This window comes from Ruditapes philippinarum, unplaced genomic scaffold (genome assembly GCF_026571515.1).
Source record: "Ruditapes philippinarum isolate M1 unplaced genomic scaffold, ASM2657151v2 ctg541_1_1_1_1, whole genome shotgun sequence".
Classification (NCBI taxonomy): domain Eukaryota; kingdom Metazoa; phylum Mollusca; class Bivalvia; order Venerida; family Veneridae; genus Ruditapes; species Ruditapes philippinarum.
Window position 1 is genome coordinate 1 of NW_026864499.1, and position 19,927 is coordinate 19,927.

Genomic DNA, 19,927 nt, shown 5'->3' on the forward strand with positions numbered 1-19,927 from the left:
CTCCATGTGCTCTGTGGTGAAATCTTCTTTTCACGAGCTTTTCCGTGCATCAACTCCAGGTGGCCAGAAAAGGTAACCACCTTTAATCCATGTTTCGGTACAACACCCTCTTCTTCCCTGTCACCCTCCATCCACACTGCTCTTACCCACATTCTTAAAAAGATGGTTTGATCAATAATTTAATAACACAAATTTGAAATGGAAGTCTTTACTTACATGTATTAAAGCAATGTTTCTATTTGTTACAAAATTAAATGATTCTTTGTACTATTTTTCATAACATAATCATTATTTATCAAGAGATTTTCTTAATTTTATTTTACTACAACAATGTCAATCAGTATATAGAATATTTTCATAAAATTATATCAACTTGCAACATAACATGCAAAAATTGTACTAAAATAAGTGTGATTAGTATGCAGACCAACAAAACAATGCATATCAACTTAATTACCATTGCTCCATGGTGTGCAACATAGGTATAAGGACATTCCCATGCTCAGTAGGCAAACATACTAGTTTTCTGTACAGCTGAGAAATATGTATGTTTTTCCTTTTCATTCGTTGATGACGTCTGACAATAGCAATGTTCAAGAGTTTGGAATCACACGGCTTTCTGAAAAAACTTTCTGACTGTTCTTGCTTTAAAACTTGGCACACTAAATTATGTTTGTCTTTCTTTTCTTTCACAAAAGCATACGATCCATCATTGAGTAGAAAACATCTATTTCTTTCTTTGATTGAAATAACATTAAATGTTGACTTAAGTCTAACACCCAATACAAATCAGCAGTTTTTCTTTCCTGTATTCTTTTCGCAACCTGAACTATTGGATTTCTAGCTTTTTTCACTAATTTTTTAACTGATTGTAGATGATTTTCAAATGGAAATCCTGATATTTCATTCAATGAACACATAAAATGCCTACAGTCATCAGCCAGGTGAGTAAGACAATGGACATTATAGACAATGAATTTCTCTGAATATATGTCTTTACTTTTTTTGACAAAATAACTTAAGAGATTTTGTGCATAACTCAAATATGATGTTCTCGTAACTGAATCATTATCAAGAAGTATTGCTATGGCTACAGTTAAGCTTAAAAAATGTTCATACATTTCTTTGGTTAAAAACTTTTTAAGAACAACTGGACCTGTATATAGGAGGAATTGTCTAAATTCTGTAGCTTTCCAGCGCTCTATATCATACAATGATCTTGGCTGACGTGCAAACTCTGAAGGCAATTTACCAGAAAGTGAAATCAAGGCATTTGATATTTCTGACACTTGTAATGCTGAAAGTTTACATACTGTTGGTCCTTGCCTTAAAAACCATAAAACTCGCTTAACAACACCAAGGCATACCAAGTGCATGTAGTCAAGACTAAAACTTGTAACACATGGTATGCCTGATGCTGCAAGTGGAGATATTCCATTTTGGTGAGATGGGTACTTGAAAGCAGCAAAGTCCTCATTTGTCCTTGGAGTGCATACTTCATCGGAGTGAAGAATAACACGATTATCTTTATAGTATCCATGAACAGCACATCTCTCACAAGCATTATAACCAGAATGGCCTTTTACATTTTTTAGAAAAGCTCGTGCTGGAGCATCACAAATGAAAGCATTGATTCTAATATGGAAGTTTTGATTGTCTAACTGTATGCCTTCAGATATAAGTTCATTTAATTCCTCAATGAAATCAATTAAAAATTCTTCTAAAGAATTAGGCTTGTGTGAACTGTAGAAAATGGCCACCATAAAAGGTGTATAGCTTTTGAAGTTACAGAGAATTGGCCAAAACTGTGTTCCAGTTGACTTAAATAAAGGAATTCCATCAATATTGAAATTCAGCTTTATTGTATTCTGTTCTGAAGCATCAAGTGAAAATGACTTCAAAGATAAAATTTTCAATAACCCAATCCTTATACCAAAGTAAATAAATTTTCCACCACACTTTTCAACATAATCTACCATTTTAGGGGTTTTAAGTAGTGTTCTACTATCTTTTGGGAGGTAAGTATTACATCTTGAAGTTAGAAGTTTCAATAGATCATCTACACATTTTTTGCTTAAATTATTAGATGTAGCCCATGTTGCTAATTGTTCCCTTAATGTTGATTCATCATTTTCTTCATCTGACAAATTGTCCGTCTCAGAATCGGTCTCAGATGATACAATTGTCTCAGAAAAGCCATAATCCGACAAGTTATCATCACTGTCATCATTATAAGAAACATTATTTTCATCAAAAACTTCAGATGAGGATGTGATATCATATCCTCCTACATTAACTACTGTCATATTTGTAGCAACATCATCTTCATCACTGCTCTCAGCCAAAGCTTGTGCAGCAGCCTCATTTTGACGCCAGCGCCTTAAGTATGACATGCTTTTAATTACCTCTCACTGAAATATGCAAGGTATTCAATTGTTTTTTTTTAAATACTACATAAACCTGTTATCACATAATTCAAAACAAAGGAGTGTAATAAGTGCCATTTAAAGCAGCACGCCTCCAGATCATGCTAATTTTCATGAAAATTGGAAAATGTATAAAACAGTATATTAATAAGTTACCAAAAGAATACAATTTACACATTTTCAATGGCACTTACAACCTATGTAAATTACCATAAAAGAGGTCAAAATATGCACAAAAAACACTTATTGGGTTGGCAACGCAGTAAAAATATAGTTATAAACACTGAAAAATCGGTCATTAATTGCACATAACATGTAAAAAATTATTAGAATTTTGAATCTTTATACTTTTCCTAAAGTTTTAGTACATTTTCAGGTTTGATTTTAATTTTTATCGAAATATTTTTGCTCATCTGGAGGCGAGACGATATTAGACTAGATAACAATATGATGGGTTGTAAAGACATGCTATTATGGTAACATTAAACTAAAGGGGCATCGTTGAAAAAATGCTTGGTTTTTCTTACTGTAACCAGGTTTTTTTTTACTAACAAATTGATAGCCTCGTTGTACCATCTCTCGAACAATAATTTCACTTAACTGTAATTATTTTTAAGATGTTAAGTGTTTTTAAACTTAGTAAAGTTCTTGATTGTAGAGGCATGTATTGTGTCCGTTTTGACCTACTTAAAATTTGTCAACATGACCTTTAAAAATGGCTGCCGTGAACTCATTGGGGTGCTTGATTAGTAGAACAAAGCTGACCCCTTGCTACCAATTATCGAACCAAGTTATTTATAGTGAACGAATAACCTGTAGAAAGAGGAGACCATTTATATTGAATCTATAAGCATTAATTAAATTTTCTACTGTAACATAGAACAAAAAAAAAACACATTTTCATTTATTTTCATGTCATGTAACATTCCTGGAGTATTCATCTGACTTTTTAAATACAACAGCTTCTCAAATCACAAGCAGCTTTACTTATATCAACCAAAATTTGATTATTCCTTTTCAACATTGATAATGGTATTAATTGCATATTGAGAACATCAGAAGAAATATATTTAGTGGTGTTCAACTTGATTTATCTTGTTCGATTAAATATTTGATTGAACAAAACAATAAATCAAGAAACTAGGTCAACGTTGACAGTTAATAAAACAAATCAAAAATACAGTAAAATTACGCTATATTTTCTTAAAAAAAGGGTTCATAAAGTATTCTTATTGTTCTGACTTATTCCACAAATCTACATTAGTAAAGTGGAAACTTTACAAAAATACACAATTTCAAAAATGAAAGTAGGCTGCCATTATCTTAAAATTGAACTTTCGTCTACTATTAGAATGGTCAAAATGAAGCTGTAAATATGGAACTTTGCCAAAACAAAGCAAATGTAAGTGGTTGTCACTTTATTAAACTATCTCTTGCTGCAAAACATAAATTTGATTTGTCAAATATAAAATTTATCACTTTGGTCGAGAGATGGTACCGTTCGAGAGATGGTATCAAAAGGCTACCGATAGTCTGCGTCTTCCCCTTGGTAAATAGCCAAGTTTTCCCCCCTAAAAATCTATTTTTCATTTAAACTGGATCAGATTTAAGTATTTATATGGTTTAAAATATTAATTTTCTCCATTTTATCCAGGAACCTACTAATTGTTGTCTAAAATAACCAAAAACGTTGCAGGAAACTGCAAGTACTGTCTGAACATGGAGGCGGCCATTTTTTTTCTTGGCTATATCACATACTGAACCGTACTATTTCTGGAAATCAGTTCTGTTGCTATCAAAATATTGTCATTTTCTTGGTTATTTTTAGTTAAGTAATATATTTTGTATTTCTTATTATGAAAATTACTTGTATGGAGCTAAAGTGTGTCACAGATACACTATTTTACCTATACTGTATTAAAATTCAGACAAAATTTGATGTATAAAAACCATTCACCACATGATACATACATGTATTAAAATGTTATACTGCAAAGAATATTTTGCATGATGATTAAGTTTTTAAGGGGAAAAAGATATAGTTGTGATTCTCTACTATGTAGTTCAGCATATAGTAATAAGTATGAATATCGTCATAGTTATCCCCAAATTGACTTTCTCTTATATTTTTCCCCCTCCCTACCAATGGTTTCCCATTTTCCTAAAAAAAACCTGCAGTAGACGGTTCTAATTTTAGGTATGAGATAAAATGGTATATAAATTTCCCTTAAGTTCACAACTAATAAATCAACTAAGAACTGTTAATAAAAAATCACTGTTTAGGTAAGAGTTAAAATGAAATATCAATTGCCCATAAGTTCACAACTAGTAAATCGACTGTTAATAGAAATAATTTAAAACACTGACTTACATATAGCTTGGTCAAGTTTATTGGTACGTATTAACCAAATTGAATTGGTTGCTTGGCTGTGCCGCGCCAGACCAATTTAATTTTGTAAATATATATACTAATAAACTTTAATCTATACCAAACTAAATGAAAGACATTAACAAAATGAAAGACAGACTTTTAGAATACAAAATAAGTTCGACTGATGCAATATCATTTCCTTATATTCATCATAATTTATACAAATGATCACACAACACCAAAAAAAAATCACATGGTTCTGTCACTTTGTAGATATCAACTTTGCCCAGCATGATCCTTTCTGCTTTCTAGTACATACCATCTGCTAAGGGCAGACTGGCTTAATTAGGGTATTAACTTTTTATGATAATTAGCTGACGGCCCTGCATGAGCTGTGCATATTACTTGTTGAACCATATTGGATAGGCAGGCTTTATATTAACCAATTATTACTTTTATTGATTTTTAACACAGGTCATATGTTTTCTATGTTGTCTGATTACATTATGAAAAGATAAATAGTAAAAAAACGGTGTGCTTATAAGAGAAACACATGGTAAATAGTTATGGATAAAGTACTTCAATCAAACAACCAGTTACTTAACAACTGCACAGCTATCAAAATCAAACTGTGATCAAGACCCTGTAATTACCTGATGATTGTGTAAATGACTGGCCTCTCTGATAAGGAAAACTTGTGCTAACAACATGTTAAGAAATGAAATTTAAAAAAAAAAAACCTATACCTCTATACAACTTTAAATTAAAATGTTATTTTCCCAAATAATTAAATCAATTATACAGCATTTCATTGTTTTTTCCTTAAACATGTACCAAATAACGGACCCATTAATTTAGAATCACAAGGGTTCTTTCATAATTGTAATAAAATTTTGAAAAAACTTCCAATCGCCAGAAGCTCACATAATATGATTTTATTCAACTTGTTCAATAAAATTAGTATTAAGCCTAAACTCATTCAATATCCTCTGTAAGTTGTTTTGACAAAAAGAATCATAATAACAATTTAAATGAAGTTGTACGAAAGTTAAATTTTGTATTTGACATGCAATTAAGTTATAAAAGCCTTGCTTTGGTGAATGGTAGTTATAGAATGCAAAATGGACTTTAACCTACAAATGGACATTTGTTTTAAGCGTATAAATTAATATAACTGTTATAATGAACAAGTGATATATGACATAAAATTACCATTAAAACAGTTTGGCATACTTTTTTCATTACTGATACTTGTATATACATTTGAAAATAATGCCCATTCAGTAAGTGAAATCTCCTTTTTATGGCCAGAAACTTCGTTTAGTAAAAGCTAGATTATAAAAAGAATTATGACTATAAATAGGAAAATACTATAAATAGATAAAAGTGAATGAAATCGCTGTTAGACATGGGCAACATGCAGATAATTTTTAAATGATGTTGCTTTAAGAATAAACAAAAATATATCAAAGCAAAATCATATTTTTGGGACTTGATCAGTCAGTGTTGATGTCTCGGACAAGCCTAATTGAAATGATTAATACTGACAGAAGCGAAACAGGTCAGTTTGGCCCTAAACTGAAATTAGCCCCAGTGCTAAATCAGTCCCTGGACTTTGCTGCCATTTTCCACGAGACGGTTCGGCCCTACTATGGTTTATTGCTTGATTGTTAACACAAACAATAATTCTATAATAATAATTAATCTTTTGATCTCTTGTACTATTTAGATATATGTTAATGTTTTTAAAGGTGTACCAAATATTTAAAGCACTTTTATCCTGGATTTATAAAACAGACAGCTAAAACTTCTGGATTAAGAAATTTAATTACAGTTACAGATGTACTTTTTCTTTACAAAATCATGATTTAATCAATTGATTTGTTTATTTATTTCAATGCTATCTATTATAAATGCTATATTGGGCCAATTTTGTAAAGGGCCAAATGTCCAGGGCCGAAACGTCTTGGGTAATATGGGGCTGAAACTCCTTCGGGCCGAAACGACTCGAAATCAACAGAAATATAAACTGCACAAGTTTAACAGATGATTGCCACAGTAGATCTATTAATTTCTGTGAATTTTATGAAAACTTTAGTATTATCTATTCAGAAATAAACTATAATTTTGCAAAATGTAAGAACATCATGCTACATGACAATATTGCTTCAATAAGAAACTAGAGACAATGATTTTTATAGAGGGCCAAGTGACAAAATTCCTTCGAATTAATATAATTTAGATCTATTTCTTAGACATTTGTTACAACAAATATTCTTCGTGTAAAAATAAAGAAAATCAACATTTTTGATAAGAATTGACCTGCCTGCCTTATGTTCCGATGCTATATAAATATACGAGAAAAACGAATATATTTATCTCGCGAATTCATGTTACATTTACAGTATTTTTAGTATTAGGATCAATTAACGGTCAAATCCATGCAAACATGCGGTAAATTATCATAAATAACAACAATATCTAACGTTTGCTTACCTGCTTTCTTTTTGTTTTCAATATAGAAGTCTAGATCTGCAACGCTTCGTCTGTCGATCTTCCACGTGTAAACTTGTCCGCCAAAAAATTGAATTTCAAATCCGAAAATTCGAATGCACTTAAGTATTTACCACGAATAAAATAGGCCCACAAAAATGGAACAACCGAATTGTTAATTAGTAAAAACACTTTTTAAACTTCCTCACAGAAATATTTTATCATGTACAAAGAAGACAGAGCACATATCTTTTATACTGATCTGCGGCTATCCGTTTACAGAGCGCCACCTTGCGAATATCGCATGGGAACGCCACCCACGTGACCATGTTCTTGTTTTGACGGGGAGATAAATGTATATTTTTTTCCTTTCAAAACAGAACAAAATTTCTCGCTGTTAATGATTTGATTTAAATATATTGGGTTTCATCAATTATATATAATTAAAGTCACCTATTGTCAGATTACCGACCAATTCCGACGTCGATACGACGTCAAAATGAAACGTTTGTTAGACGTCGGGGTTTCAACGTTGGTTCAACGTTATATGAAGGTCGCCGACGTCGCGACCAAATTTCAATTATGGTTGTTTCGTCGAACTACTGGCGAACTTAATTTATGAAGAGGTGCGAAAGTGGTTTCGTCGATCTTATTTTATATATACGAGTAGTAATTAAAGGCAAAGTAGGCATGGTTCATGTATATAAAGTGGTTTTATCATCAATATGTTTGTTGTGATCAAATTATGAAGCAAAATTTCATTAATGAATATAATATATTGTAGAAGTATGTCTGTATTTAATACCTATTTTGATAATGATTTGTTCGTTATTTGATTAATTAGTTTTGAGATATTTTTTTAAAGTTATATTTGTGTCTTTTTCAACGCCTTGGACATGTGTGAAGATGATGAGATGACTACGTCCCAAGTTCTGAGATTATGTAGCCACATTTCAGGAATAGGATCAAAGAATTTCAATGACAGGATTTATAAGTACGATTATACTAAAGAAAATAATATATACATTGTAACAGATTTAAATTTTCAATATCTTATCTTTAATTGCATGAAAATGTGTGATAAACAACAGATTAAGACCCGCGATAATTGACGAGCCCATTACAATGTATAACCTGTCAAAAATCTTCATAACTAATAATACAAAGGTATGACGACCAGATTAAATTCCATGGACTTAAAGATCAATGAAATAGACTCAAGTCAAAAGTTTATCAGTTGTCAATATGATGATATTTTGAAGTCAACAGTCTCAAATAAGTCAGTAATCGACACTTTACAGTCAGAGGTTCGAGCTTTAAGCATGGAAAATGCATCATTACGGACTGAAAGGGAGGTAATAAAAGAGGATGTTCTGGACCTAAAATGCCGTTCAATGCGCGATAATATGATGTTTTACGGGATTTCAGAAGGTTCGTCTCTAGGTATTCAGTCCCAACCTACACAAAATGACAACGCAAGCACTTCCGGTGAGGGTCAACATCACTCAGATGATATTCGGTCTATTAGTGAAACTTTGCATGATGTTCACGGAGTTTTATATTCCGATGTATGCAACAGTGAGCCGAATTTTGCGAATGATATTTGTGAGGAAAAAGTGCATTATTTTTGCGCAAACTTATTGAAAATTCCAGATGTGAAAAATAAAGTGCTGATTGATCGTGCGCATAGAATCGGCAAACCAACATCCGGTAAATGTAGGCCAATTGTGGTTAAGTTCAAGGATACAGCATCAAAATTAGAGGTAAAAAATGCATTAAAATCTGTGAATCTTAAAGGTACAAAATTCAATGTAGGTGAGCAATACCCACAAGAAATTCAACAAAGAAGGCGTGACTTAATACCAAAAATGATTGAAGCCAGAAACCAAAATAAAAAAGCAGTTCTTGTTCGTGATAAACTTTTCATTGACAATAAACTGTATGTGTCACCGCAAAATGGGTACCATGATATGTTCTCTTCTACCACCAAAAATGCTCATAGTTAGGGAATATTTGAAAAGTATGAGCTTAGTTTCCTATCTTGGAATATCGAAGGTTTAACTTGTTTAGATGATGATGAATTTTTGAACTTTATTTATGAATTTGACTTTATTTTCCTTAGTGAAACGTGGCAGCACAAACCCGAGGGTTTTGACCTTGAAGGTTACCAATCTATATTTGTTCCCAGACCGGCCTCTTTATATGGAACTAGTAAGAGAGGTCACGGCGGAGTATGCTTGTATTTTAATATCTCTTTGAAAGATGGAGTTCAAATAATGGATATTGACAATAATGGTGTGATTTGGATAAAATTACTCAAAACGTATTTTGGAAATGATGATGACATTTATCTTTGTTTTATGTACATTCCTCCCCGTAGTTCTGTATATTTCAATTTACATGACATAGGTTTTTTTGAGATTTTAGAAACGAATGTACGTAAATATTCAAATATGGGCTCGGTGGGAATACTAGGAGATTTGAACTCTAGATGCGGGGTAAAAAGTGACATTTTAGAATCCCCAAACATTTATGAACGTTATTTGAATACTATTGATAATGATATACAATGTACCTAGTTTAGACTTGGATTTATTACCCGTTAGAAGCTCACTAGACAAAATAGTTAATTCATCGGGGATTAAGCTTTTAGATATATTGATGTGTTCTGATCTTAAGATTGTTAACGGTAGAATTGGTCAAGATTACGGAGTTGGTAATTTTACCTATATGTCAAGTACCGGTAATAGTGTTATTGATTATGCAATAATGTCGTATCGGTTATTCCCGATTATAAGTAATTTTGTCGTTCACGACATGTTTTCGTTTTCGGCACATGCTCCGATTCATATTGATTTAAAATGTTTTTGTTTAAAAAATGAAAATATAAATGAGCCTGTCATTGTCAAGAATATAAAATGGGAAAATGACCGAAACGACATATTTAGAGAATGTATTTCTTCTGATTTATCAAGCATTGAAACTATTGTTAAAGATGTAATTGATAATAATTTAAGCTTAGATAGCGGTATTGACTCTATATCTGCTATTTTATACAAAAATTCATATGATATTTTCGGAGTTACGAAAGTCGTTAAAACTTTTAAGTACAGACGGAAATTTAAAAGTCAATGGTATGACCAAAATTGTGAGCGTGAAAGAAAGAAGTTTGTTCATGCAAATAGATTGTATTCAAATTATAGATCTGCACTTAATAGAGAAAATTTGATTAATAATAGACGATTGTATAGATTAGCTAAGAGGAGAGCAAAGACAAAATATCATTTAGCTCAAAAGAATAAAATGCATAACTTATCAAAAACTTCTCCGAAATTGTTTTGGAAGGAAATAAAAAAGTTTAGAAAGAAAAGTCCCGATTGTAAAGTGTCGAGTGAAACGTTTTTTAACCATTTTAAGAATTTATTTAATAGCCAAAATGTATTTTCAAATGATGATGTTGAACAGTGTATTAATAGTGATGATGTTATATTACAACATGTTGATATGGTAGATGAAGAAATTACAATAGAGGAGGTATCTAAGGCTATTTCTTCGCTAAATAGGAATAAAAGTGGTGGTTATGACTTACTTTTACCAGAAATATTTATTGAATGTAATGATTTATTATCTCCAATTTTAAGTAAAATTTTTAATCATATTTTCACAAGTGGATCTTATCCAACCTCATGGAATAAAGCAATTATTGTACCTGTCCCGAAAAAAGGGGATCCCGGTGAAGTAAATAATTATAGGGGTATTGCGCTTACAAGTATTTTTTCAAAAATATTCTCAGTAATCCTAGATAATAGACTTCGAAAATGGTCAGAGGTCAATAATTTCTTAACAGATAATCAGTATGGATTTAGGAATAGTAGAAGTACTATTGACTGCATATTTGTACTAAATTCTATTATTGATAAGATTATTAAACATGATAAAAAGAAATTGTATACTGCATTTGTAGATTTCCGCAAGGCATTTGATTTAACATATAGAAATGGTATTTGGTTCAAATTAATTGACACTGGTGTCTCAGGTAAAATGTTAAAAATTCTTAAAAGCATGTATGAGGGTGTGAAATTATGTGTACGTAATAATGGCTCACTAACTGACTTTTTTGATAGTTACATGGGCTTGAAGCAAGGGGAGCCATTATCTCCCTTTTTGTTTATTATGTTTATTAATGATATGCAAGATCATTTAGCTGACGATAGTATAGATGTTTTTACCATTGAGGAATTACAAATTTATTTGTTGTTGTTCGCAGATGATACTGCTTTATTTTCTTACTCTGAACAAGGTTTACAAATTCTACTTAATAAATTGTATAATTATTGTAGGAAATGGGGTATTGAAGTTAATGCAGATAAAACAGTTGTAATGGTTTTTAGACAAGGTAATAGACCTTCAAATATATCGCTTAAGTATGACAATAAAATTTTAAAACAAGTTAAAACATTTACTTATTTAGGAGTAACGCTATCATCTAATGGAAGTTTTTATCAAGCTCAAAAATCATTGTCTGCCCAAGCTTTAAAGGCTCTTTATTCTTTGAACTCCCTTTTTGATAATGTTAATTTAGATATTGAAGATAAATTAAAACTCTTTAATTCAATGGTATTACCAATTTTATGTTATGGATCTGAAATATGGGGTTTCTATAAATCTCCTGACATAGAACGTGTATACTTAAAGTTTCTAAAACAAATACTTGGTGTTAAACTACAAACATGCAGTACTGCAGTTTATGGTGAATTTGGTGTATTTCCTTTATATATAGTACGTAAAATTAGAATAATCAAGTTTTGGTATAAGATTAAAAATATGCCTGACTCAACTATGTATAAATTAATGATGTTGCAAGGACGAAATAATACATTGTTAAATAGTTGGTCATGTAATGTAAAAAAGTTATTAGATGACCTTGGTTTTTCTTACCTGTGGAATTGTGATAGAATATCTGAAATGAATGTTAAATTAATTATTCAAAGAATCCACGATCAATATTTACAACAATGGTTATCTGAATTAGACTCATCTTCTAAATTAGATTATTATAGAGAATTTAAGTTAAATTTTATTCAAGCTAGTTATTTAAATACTGTTAATGTCGAAGCACATATGAAAGCACTAGCGAGATTTAGATGTTCATCACACAACTTAGAGATTGAAGAAGGTCGATATAGGAATATTATTAGAAGCGAAAGATTATGTAGAAGATGTAATATGAATCAAGTTGAATCAGAGTATCATTTTTTGTTAATATGTCCTTTTTATAGAGAATTACGATTAACTCTTTTAGATAATTATTATTACACATGGCCTAATATGAATAAATTCAATAAGCTTATGTCAACAGCCAAAAGATCTGTTATAATAAAACTTGCAAAATTTGTCTATCTGGCTTTTAAGAAGAGAAACGAGAGTGTTGTTGTATAATAAGATATGTATTTCTTTAAACTATTTTTCATATTTATGCTGTATATTATTAGATATGTTAAATATGACATGTGTTGTATTGTATGTGTTTATGTGTACTTAAAACTGCCCATCTTTAGTAAAAACATGAAAATGAAACATGAATTATATATTTTCATACTTTTCAATATTATATTACTTTTGTTAATATAACCGCCAATTATGTGTGGCGAAAAACATGTATAAATGTTTATGCTAATAAATACTTTGACTTTTGGTATAGACGGGTCCATATATTTGGTTCTGTCTAAAATAATATATTAACACACATTTTTTTAAAGACTCCTGGATCATTTGAAGGGGAAATTTTACACTTTAGTTCTGTATTTGCAAATAATTTTGCATACTGTTTCATACCGTGCTTGTCGAAACCGTTTTGTTTAAGGTGTAAAAGAAAATGCAAATTACTCTCATTCTTTTAAGCGCTTTTAATAACTTGACAAACTATCTATTTTTCATGTTAAGATGAATCATGTGGGAAACTAGCTCTGGCAAATTGTTCTTGGACCCTTTATTTGTTGTGTGTATTTTCAGTGATTCACTGCTGAAGGCATTACAAGTGTGTTTTCTTGGTAAAGCTATCTGTATAAAAGGCGGAATATCTGTCATTAGAAATATTTCAAACCCATATGTACAGGACAATGTTTCCTCTAAATGTGTTCCATTTTTCAAGATCATCGCGGGAGAAAAAAGAAATTTTAAATTTAAAATGAATTAAAATATTGTTCAAAAACCATTGTGTGAACGTGTGTTTTAATGTAAACTTATGAATTATTTATGCATACGTTTGCATATTTTTATGTATGTGTAAATGTTAATGTTTTACAAATCAATGAATGTTATTTTATGCGATATTAAAATATACAAAGGGAAATAATGATAATAATCTCTGCATAATTTAACATAATAATCAGAGTTGTCTTTCTTTGATAAGATATACTGACAAGTGTAGTTATGTTAGACTGAATACTATTTATGTTTTTAATCTGTAAAAGTTATATATATATACTCGAATTCATAGAGAGAAATCAAAGTAATGATAGTTTGTAGTATCAAGAAAATATGGCACAAACTCAATTATGGCTTCAAGATTCTAAGAGATGACACCTGCCCTGTGCCAACCTGCGAAGTTTTCTTCTATAGATATCCAAAGTTCAACAACGAACTGTACAGAATCAATGCGGTCGCATAACCTACATGAAGTACGACGCGAAACGCCATACTTTCATTTTCTGGTCATCTTCAACATTTCGACGAATATAGGTTTTTTTTTTTAAATTAATACTACAATCCTGTGGCAGAATTAAAACATATGGCGGCAAATTCAATAGGAGAAAATGAGAGGAAAGAGAACTTGAATACGGATAGAGAAGATGATTAAAGAAGAAAGAGAACTGAAATAAAAAGGAGGAAAGAGAAATGGAATAAAAAGAAGAACGTGAGGAAAGAGAACTGCAATAAAAAGAGACGAACGGGAAGAAGAAAGAGAAGACCTTGAGAGAGATAGAAAGAACATGAATGAGAGCATATCGAGGAAAGGTAACAGCTAGATAGAGAAGAAAGGAGGAAAATCAGCCTGTGTAATGAAATCTCAGACTTATATTTCGACAGGGCAGTTGTGTTGGACTGCATTACTTTTACACTTCCTATATAACGTATACCAAAGGCCATCATATTCCTTTCCTTATTTTCTGTGTGTGTTTTTTTTTAAAGTTTACCCTGTACTGGGTCAGACTGATAATCTAATGCTGAAAGAAATGGACCAATTGGGACATAGGCGCATCACCTGATCACTGACTCTGATTCCCATGTTTAATGGCAGATATTTTCAGTTTATTATACACGAACAATACTTGAGAAGTGTTTGAATGCAAAAAAAAAACCTAACAAAATGCATCATTTTACAACTTTATTTTCTCAAATTTCACATAACATCAACAACAGGGTGTTTAAATACATGTGTTATCAACCAGTATTACTTACATTGTACGCCTCCTAACCGGAAATCCAGGAAAACGTGGTAACTTAGCTTATTGTTCAATAATTGTTTGTTTTTATGTTTGTCGTTCAGTAACAACAACGCTTCTGGCTACTAATTGCATTGTACATTGTAATTAGTTGTATTCATTTCATGTAAATACCGTAAACATATGAAATAGTATCTGATTAAATGGAACGCTATTTATACATCGTAAATTAATACATTTAATAAGATCTGGTGAAATAATTTATATATAGTTTTATCTGTAATATATACATTTTGTAATCTAATTAAAACTAAACATGCAGGAAGTTGTCCTTTTTGCGACTCTTCACGTCAAGATGCATGTACCAAATTAATATAAATTGTTTGATTATTTATTACAAATCTCAACCGTGCATTTATCAAAATATGTACGGTAAAACATATAGACAATATATTTTAGTGCACTGATGAGCTTCGGAATGTATAATATATAATTCCTCGTAACAGTTCAACACCAACGCAGAATGCATTATTGGTAATTGCCGTGTAATTCGTCAGCAAAAATATAAGGTTTATGGCAACCTGTCAGGTATAGTCAACAGGAAAAAGAAGCTGATTGTTTTCTTTCTGTCATTTTTTGATCACCTGCTATTTGCATCGGCCCAAACAAGATTTAACATTTAACCCTGTCGACAGTCGACACACCTCGGGACTAATTCGTAATTATCTGAATTTTGACGGAAAGGGCCGAGAAGATGCAATTGAAAGGGCAGGGAAGATGCGATTGTCAACCATGAACAAAAGCGTACCGAAAATATCAAAAATTTTCCTTTATTGTTTTTAATTGTCATTAATGATGTTCGTAGCTTTCATAATATAACAGGTAACTAAATGAATTGTTAATTGCTGTATATCTACAGCAAGATTACACCGTTATATGAGCAGGTAGCTTTAAGTGGCTTATATCATAGCACCCATTTTATTACAGCTTAGACCCATTTTATTACAGATCATATTGATACAAAATATTTCATTCAGTAAAGCGAACTCTCCCAGGTGATTCTCGAGCTACACTGCTGTGATTTTTTCCTTATAAAAATAATTTCAAACAGGTAATTGGGTGAGCTTTTTCCGAATTTAAAGACCTGCTTTAACAAACACTAATCTTAGTACGGACGGGTATATATGGATGTTTTTTATTGGGTTTTACGTCACATCGACACAGTATAGGTCATATCGCGACGTTACAGCTTGACTGGTGGAGGAAGACCTCAGGTGCCCCTCCGTGCATTATTAGGCACGAACGGGCACATATATGGATGTAACAAATAAACAGCAAGACTAACTAAATTATTTATTATTTGGTTTTAATTTGTAAAAATCGTATGTACATTATAATGCCTATTGTAGAAAGTTAACAGTCGAAAGTTTCTCAATGATACATGTTTACAGATGGTAATAAATAACAACACCCTGTGTGTGAAATACATGTACCATGCATATCAAATTGCCAACATATTGGCCTGTCTAGATACATAAAACACTATACACTTTGTTTTACTTAAGATAATAGTTTGACTAACTTAACTTTATCTGTCAAGTGGATGAATCATGTTATATATAAACCGCCCCATAAAATGAGAAGAAAATAAACTGTATTTTAATTAAATCGATGTTTGCAGAGCTCTATATGATATTGTATTTCACTCTTGGCCAAGTGCCAAAAGGCATACATAATATTCGTATTTAGTGAAATGAGAAAATATGCTACTTAAGAAAAAGTATATACAACATTGGTTCATTCAAAATATTAATATATACAAAAGATAACAAAAAATGGTACATGCTTATTGAATATGTATAACTGATTTAGATCTACCCTTATTTGATTGGAAGAATTTTTGAAATAAAAATATATAATATGAGCTTCAAACAGTATAAAGCCTGATCACTGCACATATATGCAGGCTGGCCTAAAATGACTGATAACTATCAAACCCAGGAAGTTTTAAACACGGCTACAAAGTGGGCAATCGGATTTCCTCGGCTATTATTCATAACAACCGAAGACTGGCAGAAAGGGCCGAAAAGTGTCGACTGACAAAGTGAGCTCTCAATATGTAGGTCATTGGGTCAAATCAATTGATTACAAATACAGTTCGTTTTCATTTTATAATTGTTTTGTATAAAACAAAAATTAAATCTTCTAAGAGTTAAAAATTGTCCTTTGAATACATTCTGTTTTGTCCAGATATGGCCCCATTTAAAGCAGCTGTAAACTTATGCTAACAAGGATATAAATAACATGTGAAAATAACGTCTTGAAAACTACTATGTAATTTATAATACTGCAAATTGATTTCTTTCATTAAAAAATCTGTACTGTAGTGTTTAAATATATATTTTTTAAAACATAGCGATAATCCATTACAAACACACACTTTTATAACATTTCTGGAATGCATTTTATTTAGTTTGTTCACGTTTTAACTAAAAATAGTTCACTTTTGAACTTTAATAGTTCACGTTTTAACTATAGTAGTTCATGTTTTAACTATAAAAGTTTACGTTTTAACTATAAAAGTTCACGTTTAAACTATATATAGTTCACGTTTTAACTATAATTGTTCACGTTTTAACTGTGATAGTTCACGTTTTAACTATAATAGATAATTACACATGTTACATAGAGATTCTCTGGTCGCATAATATCATTTAAAATGAATCAAAATCTGTATTTAAATCAGCAAATAGTAAAATAATTAAATGAAATAATACACACTTTTCACAGTTAAAATACAAGATATTTATCACAAAAATAAAATAATAAAAAGCACCATCAAGTAATATATTCATGAAATCATATTTTACACTGTTGTCAAACTTATTTTATGTAAAACACTGCTATAAAAACATGTATAATTTTATGTAAATTTCTATACATTGGTAAAACATTTTGGCAGAATTATCTGTTAAACAAATTTTGGTTTTTACATGGGATGATATTATGTATAAATGTATAATTATTAATGATATATAATATAAAGCTTTAGTACTTAGCACATTTAAACAAAATGTACCTAATAACCTGTGATAAGCTGCATAGGTTTATATATTACATTAGTATATAAAATAGGATTGTATATAATTATATCTGTATCTATATATTCGATATATCTGCGCTTGTTTACAGGTAAAGCAATGAAAAGCCTAGAAAATACGCCTAGAAATACGTTTTTCAGTAAAATAGAGAAATATTTCAGTAACTAACTGTTTTGCATAGACAGGCGTTAGTTGTTATGTTTAGAGTTAAACTACAGTATTGTTTATATTAAGTGCAACGTTGTAACCATTTTAGTTTATTAATAAAGAACACTATCACAATGTATAAAAAAAACCTGCAAATGTATGTTTTTATATTCAGTAAAGCACCTTAAATACAAGTTTAAAATATCTTTTGCAAGGACAATCAATATAAGTGCTAGTTGACCATTTAACAAATGTATGGGACATTCAATTAAAGATCCAAATGATTTATTTCATTTGGAAACTGTCGTCTGGTTGTCGTTAAATATATGGAATAAAAACAGCACCAGTTTTCTCTTCACACCTATATCACAGCTACTTCCTGTACGGAAGCGTATCCTTGGTGAGACCGGAAGCGCATATTCGGAACCCTTTTCTTCCATTTTTTGCAGACGAGTCTTATTTTATTCCGGTGTACTATCAGGAATGCAATTAATGTTAATCCAACAACTGCGAAAATTATTCCAGTTACTGCCTTCACCGCGGTATTGGACGGAGCTTCGAGTTGTTCACACCTCAGATCTGATAATGACAAGCTCAGCACAGGTTTACCCTTGTATGATGAATGGTACCCACCTGCACATAATAATTCCTTTTTATTGACATTTATTTTTGTTGAATTCAACCACTTCCAAGTTTCCACAAGGCCACAGTCACACTGGAATGGGTTATTGTCTAGTTTAATTACTTTAATGTCGCGTAAGTCCTCGGCCTTGTCCATGAATTCCCTCGGCAGAACTGCCATTTTGTTGTAAGAGAAATCTATATGCGTAAGGTTCTCCAAGCAGTCTTTTTGGTTCGGTAATGAAGGTTGGTCTAGATTATTATGAGTTAGATTTAATTTTTTCAATGAAGTTAACTGACAAAACGAGTTAGCAGCCGAAAGTGAAAATGAGAAAAATTCATTGTAACCAAGTTCCAGGATCTCTAACTTCGTCATGTCAGTCTCATTGAAAACTCTAGCGAGTTTGGTTATGTGAATACTTCCGTTCCAAACTTCATCAAAAGTGTTGGTTAAGTCCAGGTGTTTCAAATTCGACACTGAACTGAAGTACCCAGTCTTATCCGGGCTTCTGTCGACCTGCCATGCATTGTCCCGTAGAATGAGAATTTCCAAGTTTGGTAAACAATGCAAACTTTTTCCATGTATGTTGGATATGCTATTATTAGACAAATCCAAGTATTTTAATTGGTGTAAGACAAGACCTGATTCATGTTTGCAGGAGCCAACACTGTTAGCTGGCAATTCTGGGATATAAGATCCTGTTACTGTCATATTAACCACGTTGTCTTGAATGTAATGCAACAGTTTTGTGATATCACCGTTTAACTTCTGTTCGTGGTGACACTCAACCACTTCATCCGTACAAATACAATTATCAAAATGACCTTTACAATAATCCTTAGATGTTGATATATGTACACAAAACAGAATCAAAATCAAGAATTTGACACACATTTTACTGTTTACACACCACAATATGTTACAAAATCCAAGTTTAAGTCGCACCTGTGTAGCGATCGCCATTTTCATTTACCTGTATAAACTTTGTTTGTCTCGTCTACGTACTTAGTGTTATGCCTGAGTGAACAGTTCAGGCTATACACAGCGATTTTAAACCGCACTTGTTTACATCGACAATACCACACTGGCGAAGGTAATTTATGACTAATTTTCAAAACCGCTTGCTTTAGGGCCCGTCTACACCTATCCAAGTCTTGAATGAAAGTATCATATTCTCTTGTATTGGACAGTGTAGACACTCAACTTGAATGAGTTTTAAAGAGAAATTATGTGACATCCAAGAAGATAATTCCTTGCAAGAAAGTAACACGTCCTATTTTTCTACAAGTTTTTGGCTGTCAAGACACTGATAACACCGGTTT

At 31.4% G+C, this 19,927-nt stretch overlaps 2 protein-coding genes across 2 annotated transcripts; both read right to left on the reverse strand.

The window, feature by feature from the left end:
* Positions 1 to 12: 12 nt before the first annotated feature.
* LOC132725808 (uncharacterized) lies at positions 13 to 5,014 on the reverse strand. The gene is made up of 3 exons (XM_060710995.1): positions 4,089 to 5,014; positions 458 to 2,411; positions 13 to 153 (listed from the first exon to the last, which is right to left on the reverse strand). Exon 2 carries the CDS (start codon positions 2,391 to 2,393, stop codon positions 690 to 692), a length of 1,704 nt encoding a protein of 567 aa, XP_060566978.1. The 5' UTR covers positions 2,394 to 2,411; positions 4,089 to 5,014; the 3' UTR covers positions 13 to 153; positions 458 to 689.
* Positions 5,015 to 18,344: 13,330 nt separating this feature from the next.
* On the reverse strand, positions 18,345 to 19,568 carry LOC132725810 (trophoblast glycoprotein-like). The gene has a single exon (XM_060710998.1). It carries the CDS (start codon positions 19,566 to 19,568, stop codon positions 18,345 to 18,347), a length of 1,224 nt encoding a protein of 407 aa, XP_060566981.1.
* Positions 19,569 to 19,927: the final 359 nt, after the last annotated feature.

Excerpts from the sequence above, each read along its gene's own strand:
- LOC132725808 (XM_060710995.1), bottom strand. The coding sequence starts at position 2,393 with ATGTCATACTTAAGGCGCTGGCGTCAAAATGAGGCTGCTGCACAAGCT.
- LOC132725810 (XM_060710998.1), bottom strand. The coding sequence starts at position 19,568 with ATGGCGATCGCTACACAGGTGCGACTTAAACTTGGATTTTGTAACATA.